Here is a 20,591-nt window from a genome sequence, read left to right as displayed (position 1 = left end):
GGTCCCCAGCTCCGAAAAAAAGAACAAAAAAAAAAAAAAAAAAAAAAGAAATTATCCATAAAAACATCATGGCAAGTCTCTGCAGCACAAAAGCTAAGAATTTGACCAAAGAAAGAGACTATTTGATCCAAAATTTACTTTTACTGCTGAAGAAAGTTCACAAGGTTTACATGATGGGTGCAAAGTTCAAGCCACCACAGCAACACGTGCACAGCCACTTTCTTGGCCAAGGATTTCCAGTGTAAACAGAGATTCATGGCCTTGCTGATCCAGAAATGCAAACCCTGAGGAACACTGGCCTGGGCTGTCAGAACTCATTTTCAGCAGAACTGAGAATTGTATGAGCTTCTCAACATGTGTTGAAGAGTGTCAAAGATGGAGTTCTTCAGAATATACTTGTAAAAATTAATGCAAGTCTGCTGTGGTGGTTTGAAAGGGTTTGGCCCCATAGAGTCATGTGTCTGAATGCTTGGCCAGAGGGAGTGGCCTTGTTGGAATAGGTGTGGTTTGTTGGAGGAAGTAAGTCAGCATAAGCGGTCACTGAGGTCTCCTATGGACAAGCTCCATCCAGTATGGACTCAGAGCCTCCTCCTGGCTGCCAGTGGAAGACCACCTCCTCTTACTGCCTGTGGATCAATATGTAGAACTCTCAGCTCCTCCTGCACCATGCCTGCCTAGATGCTGCCATGCTCCTGTCTTGAAGATAATGGACTAAACCTCTGAAACTGTAAGCCAGCCCCAGTTAAATGTTGTTCTTATAAGAGTTGCCTTGGTCATGCTGTCTGATCACAGCAGTAAAACCCTAAGACATCTGCAAACACAAACTGTAAGGGAATATACAAAGGAAGCCAGGTGGAGGCCCCATGCCTGAAATCCCAGAAGGATCCACTAATAACACTACAGAGACCAGTCACATGGACAAAGTTGTACAAAGCACCGATGAGTCCATGAAACAAATAATTACTACCATCACCATCATAATCAAGAATGCTACTACAAGGGCTGGAGAGATGGCTCAGTGGTTAAGAGCACGGACTACTCTTCCAGAGGTCCTGAGTTCAAATCCCAGCAACCACATGCTGACTCACAACCATTTGTAATGGGATGCAATGCCCTCTTCTGGTGGGTTTGAAGGAAGCAACAGTGTACTCATATACATTAAATAAATAAATCTTTAAAAAAAAAAGAATGCTATATTAGATCAACTCATATTATACTATTAAAAATTTTTACAGAAAAATTTAAAAACTGTCTTTGTCTCCCTCCCCACCTTACCCAAAGACTTGCAAACTGAAATGGTTGCCTCTTCTAACAGCTTCAACTCAGTACTGTAAAGACAAAAGAATGAGAAACAATTTAGAATGCAATACTAAGTATGTACACACTAACAGAATGTATCCACTGGAAACGTAAATCAGAACAAGAATAGGGTTAACAAGGAAGACAATAAAATTAGCAATATAAAACAAAGCTGCACAGCCTGGGCTACAGTGCAGACCCTGTCTCAATTCAATTTTCAGTGCAGTTAGGAAATACTCTAATTCACAAGAGAGTAAGAGAAGAGCTGGGGGAGCCCTATCTTTCAGGACCTGGGATATGTAATCCAAAACAGAACAAAGCACAGATTGATCATGCCCTTACGGTCACTTAGAGACGTGATGCTATGCTTAGGAAACACGTGACATACGGATTCAATATGGTCAAATAATTGAGCAAAGGGCAGGAATGGTGTGGTGTACCTGTCATTACCAGCATTCAGGCTGGAAGAGTGTCATGAGTTCAAGGCCAACCTGGACTACATGAGCTGAACAGTAAATTTCAGAACAGCCTGGGCTACACTGTAGACCCTGTTTCAAACAATAACAACAAAATTAAAACAAATGAACAAAAAAAGGGAAGCAGGCAAGAAACTAAAGAATACACATACAAGCCTCAGTGGTTCAGAGACACAGAAAAACACAAAAGCATGGTAATACACACCTTATTTACCAAAGGTCTGGGAGGCAGAAGCAGGGGGATCTCTATGAGTTTGAGGCCAGCCTGGCCTACAAAACAAGCACCAGGGGCTGGAGAGATGGCTCCGTGGTTAAGAGCATCCGACTGTTCTTCCAGAGGTCATGAGTTCAATTCCCAGCAACCACATGGTGGTTCACAACCATCTGTAATGAGATCTGATGCCCTCTTCTGGTGTATCTGAAGACAGCTACATAATAAATGAATAAATCTTAAAAAAAAAAAAAAAAAAAAAGCACCAGGCCAGCCAGAGCTATAAAGTAAGACCTCATGCCCCCCCAAAAAAACAAAACAAAATAAAAACAAACAAAACACAGTAGTGAGAAGGTTGTTTGTTTGTAAACTCTGTAACTCAAAAGTAAAAAGAACCCCAAAACATCTATTTTAAAAGTGAGCAAAGGAAGAGGCCGGGCAGTGATGACAGCTCTGTAAATTCTGGGAGCTCTGCAAATTTGAGGCCAATCTGGTCTTCACAGAGTTCCGGGACAGCCAGGACTAGACAGAAACAGCTCAAAAAACCAGAGGTTGGAGGCAGAGAAAGAGAAATGGGTCCAAGGTTAAGAGCACCAGCTGCTCTTACAAAAGACTTGGGTTTGGTTCCCAGCACCCACATGTAGGCTTCACAGCCATGCCCAACTCCAGGTCCAGGGTATCTGATGCCCTCTCTGACATCCACAGGCACCAGACACACCACACAGACATAAATATATCCATGTGGGCAAAGCACTACCATACTGATAATAAATCCTTTGCTTACTCATTTGTTTTGAAACAGGGTTTCTCTCTCGGGGTCTCAGTCTTCTCTCTCTCTCTCTCTCTCTCTCTCTCTCTCTCTCTTTCCACACACACACACACACACACACACACACCCACACACACACACACACACACACACAATCTTCAGAGATCAGCAGGTTTCTGCCTCCCTCCCTGGTGCTGGGATTAAAAGTGAGCACAACTATGCCAGCTTTTTATTCCTTAATGGAAGGCAGTGGCTAGATGTGGTGATACACGTGCCTTTAATCCTAGCCCTTGGGAGACTGGCAGGTCTCTGTGAGTTCAAGGACAGCTTGGCTATAGTCCCTGGACAACCAAGTTGCCATGGTGAATGAGACCTTAATCATGTTAGAAATGGGAATTCAGAAACATGGCAAGCACAGAGACCCCGCCATGTTTAGGACACGGGTCATCTGTACAAGCTGTAAATTAGTGATCTTAACCATCTCTCTGGCCACCAGGTCACACGACGGCAGAAGACCACGGTGGCCAGATGTCCAGACTCCTGGAGCTACTGTTACAGGTTGTTGTGAACTGCCAGATGTGAGTGCTGAGAATCAATCTCTGGTTCTCCAGAGGAACAGGAAGTGCTCTTAATGGCTGAGCCATCTCTCCAGCCACGAATGTATCCTTTGAAGTAGTTTAATTTCCATCTCAGAATGATCTCACCTCCTTGGAAAGCTGCTCTTTGTGGCTCTCCAGGCAACTAGCACCAGCCTTTCTGTGTTGAGGCCCAGGAAGCCTTGCTCTCCTTACTCACAGCTACCTCAACCCCACCTCAGCAATCACTTCCGCCAAAGCATCCTCGGCCCCCACATTTATGTCCCGTAAAAGCAGGGCAAGTGCAACAAAATATTTTGGGGTTGGGGTGGCCACAACATGAGGAACTGTGAAGGGTGGCAGCTCCAGGAAGGCTGGGAGCCGCTGCAGCACAGGAACTCAGCCAGGCACACTGGCTGCCACGATAGAGTCCTTCCTCTTGCCCACCCACTTCCCAGCGTCCTACACTTCTCGGGCATTTAAGAATAATGTGCTTTGCCAGCTGCTTGGTTTGGAGCGCCAGTGAGGTAGGGAGCAGCTAAGCTGGCTGGTCACTGGCAGCAGTCATGGGCACCCGGCACTTTAAACAGATGAGCTCAGATGTTCTGGCAAGAGACAACAAACAAATCCTGTGAAGTAAATACGAGTAAAACGGTACTGCAAAAACATGCCAACGTTTCCAAGACAATTACAGTCAGAAACCGAATGTTTCCTCAGACAGACCTGGGGCCCTGGAAATATGCCAAAAGGGACAAGAGGCAGCAAATACTAATTCAGATCAAAGGATGCCACACAGAATACTTCAGACTCGCTCACTACAGCAACTCCATATCTGTAGGACATTAAAAGTAGTTAAAATTCATAATCACATTGTCAAACCCTTGCTCCCAAACTAACCTCTACTAAACAACCATCAGGGTTCTGAAGCAATCGTCCTCTGATGCCACCTCAGGAACTTTCTTGGACCATAGCCACTCTGTCAGTCTCGGACGGCAAGTTACAGAAAGGAACAGTCACAAAGGAGACAATCTTGCTATTTCCGGTGCCATCCCAACACACAGCACAACTGAAGAGACTGGAAGATGATAGAAAGAGCTCCCTGGGCCACACACAACTCTCCTTACGGGGTTCTGACATGCTCTGGCCTCCACAGGCACAGGCACAGGCACACGTGAGGTGCACATACATACATGTGATACACACATACATGTACATGCATGCAAAGCACTCATACCCATAAAAGAAAATACATTTGAAAGTACCTTTTAAAACAAGAAAAGTGTATCATGCACATAACTTGTTATAAAAATTCTATCAAGCTGGGCAGTGGGGGTGCACCCCAGCACCCCAGAGCCAGAGGCAGGCAGATCTCTGAATTGTAGGCCAGCCTGGTCTACAGAGTGAGTTTCGGGATAGCCAAGGCTACTCAGTGAAACCCTGTCTCGAAAAACAAAAACGAAATATATCTATGTCATAATTACAACTGCACAAAACAATGTGAGTGACTAGGAACTGAGACCAACGCGAATATGATGAGGAAAATGGCGGCTGACTCGTGGCTGACTGCTATGGAACCATCAATCCAGCGTACTCAGAAGCAAACCTCTAACGCACACATGCTCTTTCACTCCCAGCTTGCAGCAATCCAGACTGGCTGTGATTTACTTTTTAGGTATACATGTCCCATACACAAACGGTGAAAGAGGAAGATTTCACAGTTCAAACCTCTTAGAGAAAACAGACGAGCAAAAAGCTGCTGCAGGAAATTACAAGTGACTTCTGAACACAGATTTGTTAAACAAACCACAATTAGGAGGTTTATAAAACAAATACAAAAAATGTCTTAGTCCCTCTCACTGAAAACTGTCACAGAATGTCTTCACAGTTGACACTTTACCCTAATGTCGTTTGTGGCCTGCGAAGCACCCATTCTAACAAACAAGCGATCTTTGTCGGTTTAGGGCAAGGCCCAGGTACACCAGCAAGTGGCCATTCAGAAAACCACAGAGGCGTTTCTGAAGACTCTCCCCACGTCAGCAAAGACGGAAGAACAGAAATCATTCACAAAACCACCAAGAATCGGCCCATTCAGTGGTTAGACTGCAGGAAGGTTAATGCTTTAAAAGAACCTATTCACAGGAAAATTTTAAGGATAAAACTGCATATAAATTTATTGCAGAAAATTTTTAATACATCAGGCAGAACCAAAAAGGTGTTTGTATTCGTGAGACTCACAATCTATATGCTGCCACTCAACCACCAAAATCAAAGGCCTGGGACTATCACTCTGTCAAAACTACAGCAACCGCCACAGTGGGTAAGACCGCATTTATTTTCCCAGGAAAATAGAAGAAATTAATGCTTTAAAATCCAGATCTGAACGCTGCTGAGAAAGCAATCAAAGGATCAACGATATTCTTGGCCCCTGACTTCAGCACAGTGACAATGCTGCTTGTCCCCATTTAAGCATCTCACTTGATCCTTTCAGCCAGACACTCCTGAGCTAATGTAGGGCAAGCCTCTTTTCTGTCTCTCAAGTTAGGAAACACATGTTTTTTTAGATTTATTTATTTATTATATATGAGTACACTGTAGCTGTTTTCAGACACACCAGAAGAGGGCAGCAGATCCCATTACAGATGGTTGTGAGCCACCATGTGGTTGCTGGGAATTGAACTCAGGACCTCTGGAAGAGCAGTCAGTGCTCTTAACCACTGAGCCGTCTCTCCAGCCCAGAGGAAACACATTTAAAATTTAAGATCACACAACCAACTAACCCTAGCCAGAGAAGACACACTCCCCTCCAGCAAGGTAAAAATACTGGAAAAGCCACCTTTTCCTTGCAAGCAAGCCTGCCAACAGTAACATCCAAGCGCAGTGTGTCTGTGGGTGACATGAGAAGCACAGCTGTGGACAAGTGTAAACTGTGACCGGGCAACCTCACGGGCCTTTTCTTGAAGGCACTGGCTCATTACAGTGCAGCTCTCTGTTGTCATTTGAAGCTCAGTTTGATAAATCCACACATCCAAGAGGAGACACGTGGCCACTGAAGTAATTCATCTCTAAGGAAGGATGTATGTATGTATGTATGTATGTATGTATGTATGTATGTATGTATGTATGTATGTTACATTTGGCCCTTAGCATCCAAGAGGAGACAGTGGCACATGGCTATCAAGGTAATTTACCTGGGTTACACTTGGACCTTATCAGCCACTCACTGTATATGTACAACGTCCCAGGGCTCAGTGCTAACAGACACGAGAACAGTACAGATGTGAAAAGTAACTGGAAAGAGAGGACAATCAGGCTAGCACAAGAAAATGTGAAAGACTTCATAAGTAACTAATACAACGCAAGGCCTCTTAGCAGAATGTTCTCATTTGCCATAATACAAGGACAATCCCTGAAAAAAGAGCTGAAGTGGTTAATCGGAACCCAGCAGTGCTAAGGAGAAAGGAAGCCTCTTTGTGTCTAACAAATGAAGCTCTGAGCCAGTCATGAACGGCATCCATCACATGACTCCGTAATTCACGATACATAGAGTGGCAGAGGTTACCAGGGAGGAGCGGTGAGGGAAGTCTGTACTATTTAATGGGCGAGGCACTTCTGTTTCATATGAAAGAAAGGTCCAGGAAATAGACTGAGGAGAGTTACATAAACACAATGATTTAAATAAATTATGTAACAATAATACATCAGATTTTTGTAAAAAAAAAAATTGAAAGTGGTGTTTGTAAATAGACACGAGTGCTTTAACTTTTGTGTCTGTATTTTATAACTCTTCTATAATTAAAAATTACTTAAATATTTTAAAATTATTGGTTAAAAAAAGTCTTAAAGAAGTCATCTACTTACACAACCTGGTTATAAGGAAATTTATCACACTTCTATTTTTATGAATGAAAAATGAGACAACAGTGATGTGGTCGACATTAAATAATTTAAGGCTTTTCATTAGGCAGACTAACCCCCTGAGAAGGGAAAGACTGTAAGGGGGCAGTGTAAAGGCTATGACGAAAGCATTTTAATGGACACTAAAAGCACACATAGCCTATGGACCTGGTTTGTCTTGACTGCTATTAAACATCCCCTTCTTAGGTTTCGCCCAACTGTACTTGAGGGTTTGGACCTGAGCATGCCGTCCTCTGTCATTAGACAAGTGCTGCCGTTCTGCCTTATCTCAGCACCATCTAGTGCCCAGTGTGTAGAATAGTTCTCAGGACGCAGAAGGCTGCCTTCAGGACAGGGCTGTCAGAAAGGCACCGGGTGGCAGCAGACACAAGCACCACAGCCTGGCAGGGTCTGCACTCAGGTTCTACACAGCTCAACAACTACTTCCCAACAATCACGTGACCAGCAGTGTGAAGGCTCATGCCTGTGACCCCAAGCTAAAGCAGAGGTGGGGGGTTCGAGAGCCTCAGGACAGCCTGGACTACATAGCAAGACCCTTTGTTTAAGAGAAGAAAGAATGCCAACCAACTAGGGCTTCCAGGGACTAAGCCACTACCCAAAGACTATACATGGACTGACCCTGGGCTCCAACCGCATAGGTAGCAATGAATATCCTAGTAAGAGCACCAGTGGAAGGGGAAGCCCTTGGTCCTGCCAAGACTGAACCCCAGGTGAACGGGATTGTTGGGGGGAGGTTGGTAATGGGGGAAGGATGGGGAGGGGGGAAACAAAGAGAAGAAAGAAGGAGAGGGGGGAGGAGGATCGAGGGAGGACAGGGAGGGAGGGAGGAAGCCAGTCAGTCTTATGGCTTCCAACTGAAAAGAAGTGTGTATGGGAAAAGTGGTTCGATTTATGTTCATTCCTCAGTTTCCACTCTTAAGGCAATCCTTGCTATTCTGACCTAACATTAACGTCCTTAAAGAAAAGGAGTGTGTACCTGTCAAACCCCACAGTAGTGTTCTCATGTTGTGGGTCAAGACCCGGCTGGGGGCCCAAAGGCCCTTTCACAGGGGTCACATATCAGTTATTTGCATTACAATTCACAACAGTAGCAAAATCACAGTTATAAAGTAGCAATGAAAATAACTTTATGGTTGGGGTCACCACAGCATGAGGAGCTGTATCAAAGGGTCACAACCTCAGGAAGGTTGAAAACCACCTCCCTAAGGGAACGTGTTTCACCTAATCCATCCTACAAGAGCCCACATGGATCCCACTCCCTCAGCCAAAAAAAAAGTAAGCAATAGGTGACAGCCACAGCTGTACTTCCCCAGTTAGGACCGAGTCTCCCTATAGGCCACTTCCTACCTGAGCAGCCTAATCAGGTCACTGTGAAAGACCAGGAGGTCACCGGAAAGTACTTTTAGCAATTCCCTGACAACAGCCAAGCCTGCCACACTTGCCTCTCACTCCTCTCAACACAACTGACAAGTTAAGACAGCCCTCCTGTATGACATCACTCGCTGCCATACTAAATGTAAAAACAAGACACTGAAAACAACCCAATGTCCACACTGACTTAGGATGTCCACCACTGTATGCTTTGCCCCCACCAAAAGGAATGATGAGGCTTAATAATCTACAGAAGGCTCTTCAAGGTATAACCAATTCAAACCGTGGTCGCACGGCCTTTAATTGCAGAACTCGGGAGGCAGAAGCAGAGGCAGAGGCAGGAGGATCTCTATGAGCTAGAGGCTAGCCTGGTCTACAGAGCAAATTCCGGACTGCCAAGGCTACACAGAGAAACCCTCTCTCCAAAACTAAAGGAGGGAAAAGTATGTAGGATGCACGATATTTTGGTCAAAAATTAGGATGATGTGTGTGCATATTTATCACAGATGCATAAAATATCATTCAGAAGATACTGGAGCAAACTGGTAATGGTTACCTCTGGGGAACAGAATCTGGGGAAGAGAATCAGGCACAAAGAAGAGACAGAGGAAGACAAACACATTTTCATAACTTTCATGATCTTTGGAGTCTAAACCACAAAAATGCTTATTTTAGGAAAAAAGGGAAGTAAAATGATAACTTTTTTTTTTTAAATGATAACTTTTTACTTCCAACTACAGACATCATGGTCAACACTGGGAAGGCCCTTGTCTTTACTCCTGTTAGGAATGTCCAACCTTTACAAGACAGCCATATAAAATAAAGGTAAAACAAAATCAAAAGAGAAGCTCTCGTGCTCAGCTAAGCTTGTAACTTGGGCCACATGTATAATCATCTCCAACACATGCAGCCCAGAGGCCCTAGATCAGACACACCTGTACCATCCACCTTCTTTGGGGCTGTTCTTATCTGGTTCCTTCCAGTTTCCAGAATCTTGCAGAATCTTCCAGAACCATCACTGTCCACCCAGCGCCTCCATGCTGCCCACCTTTCTACTTGTCAGCAGCACGGTGTGTCTGGCTTTACATCTAAACTGACTTTCATTCTTTATTTACTTGAATTGTGTTTCAGAAAGATAAAAACCTTCTTGACAACAAGTAATGTTTACAGAATGACAGTACCATAAGACGACACACTTAAAATATCAAGCAAGATGAAGAGCTTGGGTGAGATGTTTCTGGATGTTCACGCTCTCCTGCACATCCATAACTACCTCTATCATGCTCCCCTCTCTACTATAAACCTTTGAGAGAACATGGTACCACCTTCTTAGCTCACCATAAAGGCCTGAGAAACAAATGGTAGAGCAAGACCGCGAGAGCTCTGGTCCTGCAGCTCTAAATGATAACCACGGCGCACACATTATGAACATGCTCACACACATTCTTCCACACGAGCATACTCAGATACCTACAAATCAAAACATGATAAATACTAATTTATTGTGCTTTTTACCACCGTTACGTGCTTTAGAAACCTGTATAAAATCAACCACATAAACAGTTTTTAAAGATGTTGTTAAGAAAAATAAAAAGGGAGCTAAATAAAGGCTTGAGGATGTGCGCCCAACACAGAAATCTAAAAATCCAGGAGTTGTGGCTGCTCCCTCAATCCCAGCACTGGGGAGGTGGAGTCAGGTGGAGCCCTGAGGCTCACCAGTCAGCCAGCCTCAGGTAATCAGCAAGTTCAAGCTACACAACAGACCAAAACAAACGAGGGATGGCCTCTGAAGAATGACGCCAAAGGCTGACCTCTGACCTCTACACTCATGAGCACACACATACAACACATCTACACACACACACTCAAGACCTAGTTCCCATCAAGGCTAGACTGGCTGACCAGCCAGCTCTGGGTCATCTCTCCCCATCCTGTCTCACAGTAGAGCACAGGTACAATGGTCACAGCCATGTTTTGGTTTTCTTTTTTTTTTTTTTTTTTTTTTTTTTTTTTTTTTGGTTCTTTTTTTTCGGAGCTGGGGACCGAACCCAGGGCCTTGCGCTTCCTAGGTAAGCGCTCTACCACTGAGCTAAATCCCCAGCCCATGTTTTGGTTTTCTGAGACAGAGTCCTACTATGTAATCCTGGCTGGCCTGAAACTCGCTATGTAACCAGTCTGGCTTCGAATTCACAGAGGTCCACCTACTGTGTGAGTTATCCAGGTGCTGGGATTAAAGGTGTGCACCACCACACCCAGGTTTTTGTTCTTTGTATAAACATGGATGCTAGAGACTTAACTCTCGCACGCACGGGGAAGGCACTTTACCAGGCCCTCCACAACAGCAGAAGGCATTCTCAACCATGAGCGTCTCTCCTGCCCCATGGTGCTGTGGACTGTTCTTCTGAAACAGGTCTTACTGTATAACCCAGGCTGTGCAGACCCTAACAACATCCTACCTCTTTCAATGATTTACTTCAACATGCTTTAAAAAACAAAAGGCAGAGAAATCAGGCACGGTGACACACACCTGTGAGCCCAACACCTGGGACGCAGAGTCGGGAAGATCAGGGGTCTAAGGCCATTGTGCTACATGGAGAATTTGGAGCCAGCCTGTACTGCATGAGACCCTGACTTAAACAAAACAGTCAAGGCTTCATGACGAGACCCTGTCTCGAAATATTAAAAGCTCCACCGATACAGAAATAACAGAAATGCCCTTTATCTGATGAATGAACAGAGAAAAATGCACACTCTCACGGCAGAGCCTGAGCAACAGACAGAAAGGCAGGAGAAGCACGTGGTCCTTACTTAGACCACCTGTAAAGGAAGGAGGACTCCACTGAGAAATAGCTGAGAAACAGCTAGAGCTCTCACGCTTGCTAATGCCGGGGGTGGGGAGGACACAGGAAGTGACGTGACTCCGAGTGGGTACAGGATGGAGTCCCTCCAGATGGCCATCTGAAACTCCCAGAGCTCTGTGGCTCAGAGAGTGTACACAAAATTACAACAGGGAATGATACGTGACTCAAAGTGAAAAGAAATCAGTTTCAGCCACGGCTATGAAGCTGCCACGAGAGAGGTGTAAAACAACCACGCCGTATTGTGCTGCAGTTGCGCAGGGCGGACGCTAACAACAGTTCCCCAAGCAGAAAGTCTGCAAGTAACAAAGTCAGACACGTGAGGAGAGGGAGCCCTTTCCCCACTCCTGCGGCTCCCGGAGGTGCTCCCGTCTCAAGGTTCAGCATCCCACTCCAAACACTCACTAGGGATACATGTGGATGCACGTGAGTATTAGACTCCGCTGTGAGCTTACAAAGCATTAGGACGTCTAAATGCCCACAAGTAGAAACGGATGAGCAGGTTTAAAGCTGTTCTGTCAGCGTTAGAGATAAGGCTGTGCCCTGTGGTTACATATGCAAGACATAGTTTACTTCTCCCGAGAAGCAGGGAAGTGTAATGCTATCGTTTGTATTTGAACAAACTTGTAAGACCAAACGGGATATGTGGAGATAACTTCACACGCCTCTGAAGATACAGGAGAACTGCTGCTGGCGAACGTCGCTGGGAAAAGGAGACAGAGCCACCAGGTAAAACCCCACTTCCTACCTTCTAGATTTTCTACTGATGCACTTGGCAACCAGAGTAGAAAACCAGTGGGAAGAAGCGCACTGAAAGTGCAGGCTCCCGTGGCCTTCTATCAGAGTTCGCGGGCTCCAGGAAGTATCTTACCTGCTGGTTGGTGCAGAGAAAGAAAAAGAGAAGAGCTGATTCCAGAAGGGGTCGTTTTCAGAGATAGCCTCGGGGCCTGACAGCCTCTTTAAGTACTCATTCTTAGGTAGATCACTGATCTTGCTGCTGTTCGCTCCCATCTTCTCTGTGGTAGGCAGCTTGTCTTCACATGGGCATTTCCACAGGACAACCTATTAAAAAATGGAAGGACTATTCAAATTGCTCACATGAACATCACACTGTCTGTAGCACTGAGCTAGACAGATGTATAAAGGCGTACTTGCAAATACACTGGACCTCAGGTACAAACTCCCAAGGGAGGAAACGGGATCATAGTCCATAAAGTCTATAGCCAATGTCAATCACTGCATAAGCACACCTGCGGCTGGAGAGACACTGAGCTTTCGAGCACTTGCTGCTCCAGCCTAAGTGCCAGGGTTTGATCCCAGCACCCAAGTAAGGCAGCTCACAGATACCAGTGACTCCAGCTCCATGGGAACTGGCGTCCTCTTTTGGCTTCTGTGTTCATCTGCCCACACATGTATGCACACACTTACAAGGAAGCACACATTCATGTGACTTAAAACATAATAAATCTTTAAAAAGAAAAAGGTAAGTGTAACTGCCCAAGAAAATGCCTCGAAGCAAACTGCCAATAACCCTAACTTTCTAGTTACTAAGAACAGCGCGCACACACGCACACACACACACACCAAACCACTAATGAACAAACAAATTCAGGTAAGTCTTGTTTGACTAATAGTGGGAAGTTTCAATACCCTGCCCTCATCTTTAGGTCATTGAAAATAAAAAGAATCCAAACCCCTCAGCGTTAAACCACACCACAGATCAGCTGGACTGTGAGGCATCCTCAGAGGATCATGTCCAACAGATACAGAACGCACATCCTTCTCAGCAGTACATGGAACGTCTCCGGCATCCACCACACATGCTGGTCCCCAAAACAGGTCTACACAGAAGAACTGCAGTAACTGCTTATGTCTGTCTGATCACAACTGAATCAAACTAGAAGTAAACAATAAATAACAGGAAATACACAAGCTTGTGGAGATTCCACGACACACCAATGAGTAATTGAGTCACTAAGAAAGGCAGAAGATGTGCTACGGTATATACTAAAATCAAAATGATACAGAGAAGATTAACATGGTCCCGGTGCAAGGATGACACACAAATTTGTGAAGCGTTCCATATTTTTGGATAATAGGTATAGAATAGAATGAAGACTCCCAACTTAAGGGGCCAGTAAATACATTCAACAAAATTATAGAAGAAAACATCCCTAACCTAAAGAAAGAGAAGTCCAGTTTATGGGCACACAAGAAGCCTACAGAACTCTAAATAGATTGGACCAGAAGAGAAATTCCTCCCGTCATGTAATAGTTAAAACAGCAAATGCACAAAACAAAGAAAGAATATTAAAAGCAGTAAGGGGAAAAGGTCAAGTGGCATATAAAGGCAGACCTTTAAGAATTACACTAGACTTCTCCCCAGAGACTATGAAGGCCAGAAGATCCTGGACAGATGTCATACAGACCCTAAGACAATACAAATGCCAGCCCAGGTTACTGTATCCAGCAAAACTCTCAATTAACATAGATGGAGAAACCAAGATATTCCATGACAAAACCAAATTTTCTCAATATCTTTCTACAAATCCAGCCCTACAAAGGAGAGTAGATGGAAAACTCCAATACAAGGAGAGAGACTACACCGTACAGAAAGCAAGAATATAATTTCCTTGCAATGAAACCAAAAGAGAGACAAACAAACATAATTCCACCTCTAACAACGAAAATAACAGGAAGTGACAATCACTATTCCTTAATATCTCTCAACATCAACAGACTCAACTCCCCAATAAAAAGACATAGACGAACAGACTGGATATGTAAAGAGGACCCAGCATTTTGCTGCATGCAGGAAACACACCTCAGAGACAAAGACAGACACTACCTCAGAGTAAATGGCTGGAAAACAATTTTCCAAGCAAATGGCCCGAAGAAACAAGCTGGAGTTGCCATTCTAATGTCAAATAAAGTTGACTTTCAAACAAGAGTCATTAAAAAAGATAAGGAAGGACACTTCATATTCATCACAGGAAAAATCCACCAAGATGAACTCTCAATCCTAAATATCTATGCTCCAAATGCAAGGGCACCTACATTCATGAAAGAAACCTTACTAAAGCTCAAAACACACATTGCACCTCACACAATAATAGTGGGAGATTTCAACACCCCACTCTCATCAATGGACAGATCATGGAAACAGAAATTAAACAGAGACGTAGACAGACTAAGAGAAGTTATGAACCAATTGGATTTAACAGATATTTATAGAACATTCCATCCTAAAACAAAAGGATATACCTTCTTCTCAGCACCTCATGGAACCTTCTCCAAAATTGACCATATAATTGGTCACAAAACAGGCCTCAACAGATACAGGAGGACAGAAATAATCCCATGCATCCTATCAGATCACCACGCACTAAGACTGGTCTTCAATAACAACAATAATGACAGAAAGCCCACATATACATGGAAGTTGGACAATGCTCTACTCAATGATAACCTGGTCAAGGAAGAAATAAAGAGAGAAATTAAAGACTTCTTAGAATTTAATGAAAATGAAGAAACAACATACCCAAACTTATGGGACACAATGAAAGCTGTGCTAAGAGGAAAACTCATAGCTCTGAGTGCCTACAGAAAGAAACAGGAGGGAGCATATGTCAGCAGCTTGACAGCACACCTTAAAGCTCTAGAACAAAAAGAAATAAACAAACCCAAGAGGAGTAGAAGGCAGGAAATAATCAAACTCAGAGCTGAAATCAACCAAGTAGAAATGAAAAGAACTATACAAAGAATCAACAAAAGCAAGAACTGGTTCTTTGAGAAAATCAACAAGATAGATAAACCCTTAGCCAGACTAACCAGAGATCACAGAGAGTGTGTACAAATTAAGAAAATCAGAAATGAAAAGGGAGACATAACAACAGAATCTGAAGAAATTAAAAAAGAATAATCAGATCCTACTACAAAAGCCTATATTCAACAAAACTGGAAAATCTGGAGGAAATGGACAATTTTTCTAGACAGATACCAGGTACCAAAGTTAAATCAGGAACAAATAAATCATCTAAACAACCCCATAACTCCTAAAGAAATAGAAGCAGTTATTAAAGGTCTCCCAACCAAAAAGAGCCCAGGTCCAGATGGGTTCAGTGCAGAATTCTATCAGACCTTCATAGAAGACCTCAGACCAATACTGTCCAAAATATTCCACAAAATTGAAACAGATGGATCACTACCGAATTCCTTCTATGAAGCCACAATTACTCTTATACCTAAACCACACAAAGACCCAACAAAGAAAGAGAACTTCAGACCAATTTCCCTTATGAATACTGACGCAAAAATACTCAATAAAATTCTTGCAAACCAAATCCAAGAACACATCAAAACGATCATCCATCATGATCAAGTAGGCTTCATCCCAGGGATGCAGGGATGGTTTAATATATGAAAATTCATCAATGTAATCCACTATATAAACAAACTCAAAGATAAGAACCACATGATCATTTCACCAGATGCTGAGAAAGCATTTGACAAAATTCAACACCCCTTCATGATAAAAATCCTGAAAAGATCAGGAATTCAATGCCCATATCTAAACATAGTAAAAGCAATATACAGCAAACCAGTAGCTAACATCAAACTAAATGGAGAGAAACTTGAAGCAATCCCACTAAAATCAGGGAGTACACAAGGCTGCCCACTCTCTCCCTACTTATTCAATATAGTTCTCGAAGTCCTAGCCAGAGCAATCAGACAGTGAAAGGAGGTCAAAGTAATGCAAATTGGAAGGGAAGAAATAAAAATATCACTATTTGCAGATGATATGATAGTGTACTTAAACAACCCCAAAAGTTCCACCAGAGAACTACTAAACCTGATAAACACCTTCAGCAAAGTGTCCGGTATAAAATTAACTCAAACAAATCAGTAGCCTTCCTCTACTCAAAGGATAAACAGGCTGAGAAAGAAATTACAGAAATGACACCCTTCACAATAGTCCCAAAAAACATAAAATATCTCGGTGTGACTTTAACCAAGCAACTGAAATATCTGTATGACAAGAACTTCAAATATCTGAAGAAAGAAATTGAGGAAGATCTCAGAAGATGGAAAGATCTTCCATGCTCATGGATTGGCAGGATTAAGATAGTAAAGATGGCCATTTTGCCAAAAGCAATCTACAGATTCAATGCAATCCCCATCAAAATTCCTACTCAATTCTTTATAGAGATAGAAAGAGCAATTTGCAAATTCATTTGGAATAACAAAAAACCCAGGATAGTGAAAACTATACTCAACAATAAAAGAACTTCTGTAGGAATCACCATTCCTGACTTCAAGCAGTGTTACAGAGCAATAGTCATAAAAAACTGTATGGGTACAGAGACAGGCAGGTAGATCAGTGGAACAGAACTGAAGACCCAGAAATGAACCCACACACCTATAGTCCCTTGATCTTTGACAAAGGAGCTAAAACCACCCAATGGAAGAAAGATAGCATTTTCAACAAATGGTGCTGGTTCAACTGGAGGTCAGCATGTAGAAGAATGCAGATCGATCCATTCTTATCACCAGGTACAAAGCTAAAGTCCAAGTGGATCAAGGACCTCCACATCAAACCAGACACATTCAAACTAATAGAAGAAAAAGTGGGGAAGAGTCTCGAACACATGGGCACTGGGGAAAATTTCCTGAACAAAACACCAATGGCTTATGCTCTAAGATCAAGAATTGACAAATGGAACCTCATAAAATTGCAAAGCTTTTGTAAAGCAAAAGACACTGTCATTAGGATAAAATGAAAACCAACAGATTGGGAAAATATCTTTACCAATCCTACATCTGATAGAGGGCTAATGTCCAAAATATACAAAGAACTCAAGAAGTTAAGACTCCAGAGAGCCAAATCACCCTATTAGAAAATGGGGTACAGAGCTAAACAAAACATTCTCAGCTGAGGATTATCGAATGGCCAAAAAGCAACTAAAGAAATGTTCAACATCCTTAGCATCAGGGAAATGCAAATCAAAACAACCCTGAGATTACACCTCACACCAGTCAGAATGACTAAAATCAAAAACTCAGGTGACAGCAGATGCTGGTGAGGATGTGGAGAAAGAGGAACACTCCTCCATTGTTGGTGGGATTGCAGACTGGTACAACCATTTTGGAAATCATTCTGGAGGTTCCTCAGAAAATTGGATATTGAACTACCTGAGGACCCAGCTATACCTCTCTTGGGCATATACCCAAAAGATGCTCCAACATACAACAAAGACACATGCTCCACTATGTTCATAGCAGCCTTAATAGCCAGAAGTTGGAAAAAACCCAGCTGCCCTTCAACAGAGGAATGGATTAAAAAATGTGGTACATCTACACAATGGAGTCCTACTCAGCTATCAAAAACAATATGACTTCATGAAATTCATAGGCAAATGGAATGAACTAGAAAATATCATCCTGAGTGAGGTTACTCAATCACAGAAAAATACATTTGGTATGTACTCATTGATAAGTGGATATTAGCCAAAAAGCTCAAATTACCCAAGATGCAATCTACAGACCACAGGAAGCTCAAGAAGGATAACCAAAATGCAGGTGCTCCCACTGCTTCTTAAAAGGGGGAAAAATATTCATAGGAGGGGATATGAAAGCAAAGTTTAGAGCAGTGACTCAAGGAATGGTTATTCAGAGCCTGACACACATGTGGCCCATATATATACAGCCACCAAAACTAGAGAAGATTGATGAAGTTAAAAAATGCATGCGGAAAGGGACTGGATATAGATCTCTCCTGAGAGACACATCCAGAGCATGTCCAATACAGAGGTCAGTGCTAGCAGCAAACCCTTGAACTGAGAACAGGACCCCCTTAGGGAGAGTTAGAGGAAGGATTGAAAGAGTTGAAGGAGCTTGCAACCCCATAAAAACAACAATGCCAACAACCAGAGCTTCCAGGGACTAAACCACTACAGAAAGACTATACATGGACTGACCCAGGGCTCCAACTGCATATGTAGCAGAGAATAGCCTTGTTGGGCACCAGTGGAAGGGGAAGCCCTTGGTCTTGCCAAGGTTGGACCCCCCAGTGCAGGGGAATATGGGGGGGGGGCAATAAGGGGGATATATAGGGGGAATACCGTATGGGGGAGGGGAGGGGAATGGGGGCTTATGGACAGGAAACTGGGAAGGGGAATAACCTTTGAAATGTAAGTAAAGAAATATATAATAAAAAAATTTTAAGAAAAAAAGAAAAAAAAGCAGAAGATACATTTAAAAAGTTACCAAATCACAATGGATGAGACTACCCAGCACTTACTGAAGATAAACCGAGATCAGACGAGCAAATGAAACAGACCCGTAACCCTACTGACACAGAGGAGGTAAAATTGTCTCAACCAAAAAAGCCCAGGGCCAAATGGATTCAGCATGGATTTCTACCAGATTTTCAAAGAATTAACACCAATACTCAAATTATTTCACAAACTAGAGCTAAAGAAACACTGCCTAATTCCTTTACAAGTCCAGAATTACCCTACCGCCTACAGCCATACCACCCTGAAAGCGCCCGATCTCGTCTGATCTCAGAATTACCCTACCAAAAGCACACAAATAACCAATAAAGATATAACATTACAGACCAATATCCCTTTTGAACACAGATGCAAACACTCTCAATTTAATACTTGCAAACAGAACCCAGGAACACACCATAGATAGATAGATAGATAGATAGATAGATAGATAGATAGATAGATAGATAGATAGATAGATAGATAGATATCAAATAGGCTTCATCCCAGAAATGCAGGAATTGTTCAGCATAACATAAACAGACTAAAAGACAAAAACCACATGATCGGGTTGGGGATTTAGCTCAGTGGTAGAGTGCTTGCCTAGCAAGCCCAAGGCCCTGGGTTTGGTCCCCAGCTCCAAAAAAAACATGATCATCTCATTAGATGGAGAAAAGGCCTTTGACAAAATCCAACATCCCTTCATGATAAAAATCCTGAAGAGAATACACATATAAGGAATATACTTCAACATAATAAAGATGATATACAGCAAGACCCAAACCAACATCAACTGAAGTAATGAGAAGCTCAGGCGTTTTCACTAACATCAGGAACAAGGAAAGACTGTCCATTCTCTCCATACTTCTTCAATAGAGTGCTGGAAGTCTTAGCTAGATTAATAAGACAACTGAAGATCAAGGGGAGCAAACAGGAAAGAATGGAGTCAACATGTCTCTATTTGAAGATATGATTTTATACATAATACACTTAAAAGAGGAGAAGGAGGAGGAAGGAAAGAAGAAGGAGGAAAAAGAAAAGAGGAGGAAGGAAAGGTAGAAGAGGAAGAAGAGGGAGGGGGAGGAGGAGGAGAGGAAGAGGAAGAGGAAGAGGAAAAGGCAGGTGGATCTCTGAGTTTGAGGCCAGCCTGGACTACAAAGCGAGTTTCAGGACAGCTACGGTTAGGCAGTGAAGGAAAGCAAACCAGTGAAAACAGAAAGCTGGAGAAGATATATTTGAAGGAAGCCATGTTCCAGCCCCAGCAAGCAGCAGAGCTTGGTAGCTTCGGCCCTATCATTCTGGCTTTAGAGTCAAGGACCGAAGAAAGGGCTATGGAACCTCCTCTATGACTAAGGAAAGCCACTGAGGCCAGGTATGTGTCAGGGTGCCCCTGTAGGGCGGCCCAGAGAAGCTATTATATGAAGTTATAAAGGTGAAGCCTGGATTTTGTTGAAGACCCCAGGAAGCTGGAGATGCCTGAGTCATGGGATGGCTGCCAGGAAAGCTGCCAACAGAGTGGGACCAGGAGAGAAGAGTGCTGCAGTCAACAAGCTGAGAGGAGTTGGAGATCTGCAGAGCGATTTGACATCAGACGTGGAGAAAGACTGGAGTTTGCCCAGCTGGTTTTTGGTCTTGCTTTGGTCCAATATTTCCACACTACTCTCTTTTCCCTACCTTTTGTACATGTTGAAAATAGGTGGTCTGCTTTTTGATTTTGATTTTAACAGGGGATCACAGTTAAGAGATCGCATGAATCTCAGAAGAGACTTTGAACTTTGGACTTTTAAACATTGTTGAGAAGACTGTGATTGACTGTGGGGACTTTTGAGGTTGGATTAAATGC

General features: G+C 43.1%; 1 protein-coding gene and 1 non-coding gene across 14 annotated transcripts in view; one reads left to right on the top strand and one right to left on the bottom strand.

Annotated features, from left to right (window-relative positions):
* Window positions 1-20,591, bottom strand: part of Dym (dymeclin) — a 297,388-nt gene that overhangs the window by 245,375 nt on the left and 31,422 nt on the right. For all 13 annotated transcript variants that reach the window (XM_087592291.1, XM_087592295.1, XM_087592293.1 and 10 more), the window contains 2 exon segments: window positions 12,346-12,536; window positions 1,276-1,328 (listed from right to left, as the gene is read on the bottom strand). In XM_087592291.1, the coding sequence (XP_087448417.1) occupies window positions 1,276-1,328; window positions 12,346-12,485 (193 nt within the window). In that variant the 5' untranslated portion in view covers window positions 12,486-12,536.
* LOC120098440 (U6 spliceosomal RNA) lies at window positions 13,458-13,564 on the top strand. The gene has a single exon (XR_015643223.1). It is a non-coding gene; the product is annotated as a U6 spliceosomal RNA (small nuclear RNA).

The sequence above is a fragment of the Rattus norvegicus genome, chromosome 18 (assembly GCF_021556685.1).
Source record: "Rattus norvegicus strain SHRSP/BbbUtx chromosome 18, alternate assembly SHRSP_T2T, whole genome shotgun sequence".
NCBI lineage: Eukaryota > Metazoa > Chordata > Mammalia > Rodentia > Muridae > Rattus > Rattus norvegicus.
This window is presented reverse-complemented; position numbering and strand designations above follow the sequence as displayed.